Here is a 5,410-nt window from a genome sequence, read left to right on the forward strand (position 1 = left end):
CCCCGTACAAAACTCTCCCCTACCCCCCCCCCCCCTCCAAAGCCATTTTGGTACTACCCGATCTATCAGATATACTATGGCTCATTTCCTCCTATATAAACCATCGTACACTCCATATTCATTTTGCAAAAGCAGCATCCTTCTTTCTTCTCATTTTTCTTTCTATTAACACTTACTCATTATTCAAAATATGCAATGGGTCGTAATCTTAAAGAGATTAATGATGAAACCACTATAACAATTGCTGAATTCGAGGAGTCTTCTCCTTATTTTGAATACTCAAGAAGAATTGTTCTTTGAAATCAAAAGGATTTCTGAATTCACAAAATAGTCATTGACCATGCTTTTGAATGGTGAGAATGGGGAGTTTCCAGGAAAACCTGAGATGGAGGTTGCTGCTAAGATAGTAGCTGTTTTCAAGTGCTACTATGATAGTCTACAGCTTAAGCAAGCTCATGAAAACCAGCAAGATTTCTTAATTGAAGAAATTAATGCTATGCAGAATGATGAAAAGACTGATCTTTTGAATTTTTTTTCTGCTTGTAGTCTTGTTTGACCTACTCAAGCGATGAGGTTGTTATTTACATATATATAAGTTTTATCCAGTCGTTGTAGTAACAGTTATCTTGTGGTAGGGAAGAATTTTCGTAAGCGTGTCAATATTTGAAAAGTAATTACATGAATAAATTGTTATGGTGACAAGCAGTCTCATTTTTTATATATATTTTTGTTTATTATATTTATATATTTGGAGCAAGTAGGTTTGCCTTATTATCAAGATTATAAAAATTACTTTTATTGTGGAAAATTATCAATAAATATCTTTTGGATAAATATGTATATAAGTTAAACACGTTATTTACTAGTCTAACTCATTTGTATTTACTTTCTAAAACAAATCATTTCTCTTAGTACCCTTTACTTTTTTATTACTTCATTTCAAACTCTCGCTGTCTCTTAGATCAAATAATGAAGGGAAACCAAACTTAAGGATGGGAACGGGGATTGCATTCCGAGAAAAGACATTTTGGGCCCGTTTTACACATAAAGGTCGTTCTTTACTTGGGCTGCCATTACTGAACAGTTGCAGACTCAATGTTATGGGCCAGCCCACCATTTCTACTTGACACGAGTCAGCTTTGGATTAGAACTTTGTCATATTGGAATTGTCAATTGGGTAAATTAATTTGAGATTTTTACCTAGTTATACTATATTAGAAACTTATTTACCTATGTTTCATATGTTTTGTAGTTCTTAATAAATATCTAGGTTTTCTTACAAATTATGTAGATTTCTCCTTAAAAGGCTCCCACCTCATTATTATTGCCTTCAATTAAGGGATTCAATTACATCCTTTCCTCTCTTTTTTCCCCCCTTCTCTTCTCTCTCATTCTTTTTTTTTTTTAACATCAAAATCCCTTAATGGCCTAATCTATGCCCAGAATCTCCATCTTCTCTCTTCCCACCATTGCTGACAGCTTTATATTATTAAAAAAATCATCAATTGCATCGCTCTTTTGCTGAGAGACTGGACAACACTAAAAATGAAGAAATATTCAAGAATTGTATGATAACTATATCATAATTGTATTTGAATTGTATCTGATATATCAATGCTTAAAGCATAATTGTATCATATTTGTATCACAATTATATATATATATATATACGGTATATTAATACCCAAAATAATACATGATACAATACTAATAAATTAATATATAATTATCATATATTTGTGAAACAAACTGTGAAATTCGTCACGAACTCACAACTGCTCGACCGTAACAATATACAATGAATATCTAATTATCATACATTTGTAAATACAATTCCTTCAACAATTATGATACATATGCAATTATAGTACATTCGCGATACATTTCTGAAAAATTGTGACACAATTATGATCTTCTTCACGTTTCATTCACAACACTATACTAAAAACCTATTGTAGTATAATTATATTAGTATTGTATCAAGTGTTGTTTTGGGTATTGATGTATCATATACAAGTCACATACAATAAAAAATTTAGAAAGAAAGAAAACAAGATTCAAAACTTACCCACAACTTGATTCTAAAGTAATATTTCGAATTTCGTCTACATTATATCAATAAGAAAGAGAGATTTTTGGGTGATTAGTAAGAAAGAGAAAAATTGGGTTTGAAAAGCTTTGGAAAAGGAAAAGAACCGACAATTCTGAGGGATAACAGTGGTTATAAAAAATTAAGAGAGATTTTGCGTTATTGTTAAGAAATGGAGAAAATATTTTTGAAATCCTTAGAAAAAGGAATAGAATCTTAAATGAGGGCTTATTGGAAATAGGGGGTGGGTGGCATGTAACTGATGGTTAAATTTAAGGGATCTTGAATTTTTCTCTTTTTTATGGTTTTACATATAACTTGTAAATATAGATATACAAAGTAATTAATAAGGAACCTAAATAAAAGAGGTAAATAGATTTTTATTATAGTATAGCTAGGTAAAAATCCCAATTAATTTCCTTATGATTATTCGGTCTCTTTTTTCTATCTAAGTTGTATCATGATTCCATTAGAAAAGTTCGAGTTCTTCTAATCTGTAATTGACCATTACATGTGGACTTAGATTATTTCATTGTGTCAACCACGCGGGTTTACAAAATTTATACGTAATGATACATTATGACGATTTGACTTGTAAATAGTTTGAGTTAGAGCTATACTTAATTTTAATTAATTTTTATTTTTAAAGTGGTGTCAACCTCTTTTATATATAGAGATTCTTTTCAAGAAAAAAAGGCATTCACACACACATATATACGACCTTCTTTTTGTATGCGAAATGGTGTCGGATGACACCCTCCTCTAATTAAAAAGGTGTATTTATCGTGATAATGTGAAAATATTTTGCTAATAGATGACAATGAGACTCGGCCTCAAAACGTAATCAATAGTAGTACTACTATATTACATCTTATGAGACATGTCATCTAAAAATTTAAACTTTTAGGAGAAAAATGCTAGAAGTAGAAAAATTAGTCCCAATTCGGAGATGGATTATAATCATGTTGGATTAAAACTTACGATGGAAACAAATTGCATTTCGATAAAACAGGCTATTTGACTAAGAAATTTATGTTTTATTAGACCGAAACAACCGCCTAATGCCTTGTTAGTCTAATTCGAAAAGAATTTTAATGCATTGCTTTCCCAATTCAACACTCACTTTTCTCTTGATATATACAAGTGCATATCTGAACGAGTGATATTTGCTTTGTTTAATTATCAAAAGGTCTAAATACTGTTAATTAACAAGCATTTTAATCATAATTTTTCTAATGTAATTGTTTGTTGTGGCTCAAGCCCACACAATTTTTCCCAAAAGGTCTCAAAACATTAAGGACCCTTGCAACTTATGTCAAAATAGCACGGGCTAGTCAGTTTTCAGACTGGTAATTGAAAAATAGCTAGCGTTTGTAAAGTCATTGAAAAATAATCATTATTTTGCTGCAACACGGAAAGTTCCAGCATAATATACTGGAGATTGGTGTACCTATGTATGAACTTCCAGCATATTGTGCTGGAACTCCAACACATGGAAAGTTCCAACATAATATACTGGAGAATGTAACACCTGTATATGAACTTACAGCATATAATGCTGGACCAGCATATTATGCTGGAACTCCAGTATATTATGCTGGAAGTTCACATGTAAAAAATTCGAACTCTAGTATATTTTGCAGGAACATTTTCCGAATTTTGAACAGTGTTTTCATTCAGACTTATCTTTACATAAAAAGCGGCTAAATTTCGATTACTTTTGAAACTGTAGCTATTTTCAATTACCACTTGTAAATCTGGCTATTTTTGAATTTTGCCCCCCCCCCCCTCTCACACCCCCACCCCCATTTGGTATTATCCGGTTAATGAGATAAAGTATGGCCCATTCCCCACTATATAAACTACTTATTCTCTTCCCTTTTCTTTCCAGTAACAGATACTACAGTTTATTCAAAATTCCAATGGCCTGTAGTGTTAAAGTAATTAACGATGAAATTACAACAACAATTGCTGCAATTGAAGAGTCTCCTCCTCATTTGGATACTCTGAAACAAGTGTATCTTGAAATCAAAAGGATTGTTGAATCCACAAATGACTCACTAACCAAGCTTCTTAAGGGTGATTATGGAGAGTTTCCTGAAAATTCTGAAATGGAGGCTGCTGCTAAAATAGCAGCTCATTTCAAGAGCTTCTATGACCGTATTCAGCTCAAACAAGTTCGTGAAAACCAACCAAAATTTTTGGTGGAAGAAATTCAAGCCATGCAGACTGAGGAAAAGACTGATTTCTTGAAATTTTTCTTGCAAAAAAGGTTCACTGAAATATCAGATCATCTAAGGGAGTTACCTGGTCTATTGTGGAGTTATATTTCAAAGCTGGTTTTTAATGTATTGGAGAAGCACTGTGCAACTTGCCCTCAAATTCTGAGCCCTAAAGAAGCCGTGAGACATTTGGTTGAATCAAAGAAGGATGCAGTGGCTGTTTTGCCACTGAAATATTTGGAGATGGAAAGATTGATTTTCAACACCTTCAATCCAAAATATGAGCTATTGGTTTCCCAATCATCTACCATGGAGAAGGAGCTGATGGAGGAGCTCTCGAAAGGTGCCCAAACGATGATGCTTAAAAATATAAGCCTGGAGTTGGTCAACATTGATCATTTGTCAAATTATAATAGTGATATTGTTCAGAAAGCCTTCCAAGTTTACATAAAAGTTGGTATTTATTGGGATATTGTTTCATTGAGATTGGTTGAATTTATGATGATCTATATGACATCAACTATCCAGGAGTTGGTTGATAAGATTGAAGGGGATCTATTTATGCATATATGCAAAGGTCTAATGGGCCGATAAGCATTTCATTCTGCATGTTCTATCTCCAAAACGAATGATGCTTGAAGAGCGTCTAGAAGACCTTAAGAAGCAGTTGGCGGCCATCATGCAAGTTTAATTTGTTTTTGAACGTGATCGAGTATTAAGTGATGGTGTTTGTTTTTATTTTGTGGTTTATGTTCTTTATTATGTAATTTTAGTTTGTTTTTTTTTTTTTAAAAAAAAATTTTCGGATTTGATGTAATTATGCTACTGCCAAAAGTCCGTTGGGATGCAGTAGCTCGGTTGTTGATCTTTTCATGTTTAGGTGTGTCATCATCACTTGGTTTTTAAATATTTTGTGAGCTTAGATAATCTCTTAGTTTTAATATATTTTATTTTATGAGTTTCACTGTCTATTGCTTCCGAGAAAATAGCCTATAATGCTCTGCTAGACCGAACTAACGGCTTAAGCATTGTTTTTTTGGTACGCATCAAGCCCGTCCTTGAATTGGGCTACCATATTTAGTTTTAAAGTTTTACTTAG

General features: G+C 32.5%; 1 protein-coding gene across 1 annotated transcript; it reads left to right on the forward strand.

The window, feature by feature from the left end:
- The first annotated feature begins 4,011 nt into the window (after positions 1-4,011).
- On the forward strand, positions 4,012-4,905 carry LOC109219185 (dynamin-related protein 4C-like). Its single transcript, XM_019383625.1, has one exon. It carries the CDS (start codon positions 4,012-4,014, stop codon positions 4,903-4,905), a length of 894 nt encoding a protein of 297 aa, XP_019239170.1.
- The last annotated feature ends 505 nt before the right edge of the window (positions 4,906-5,410 follow it).

The sequence above is a fragment of the Nicotiana attenuata genome, unplaced genomic scaffold, assembly GCF_001879085.1.
Source record: "Nicotiana attenuata strain UT unplaced genomic scaffold, NIATTr2, whole genome shotgun sequence".
NCBI lineage: Eukaryota > Viridiplantae > Streptophyta > Magnoliopsida > Solanales > Solanaceae > Nicotiana > Nicotiana attenuata.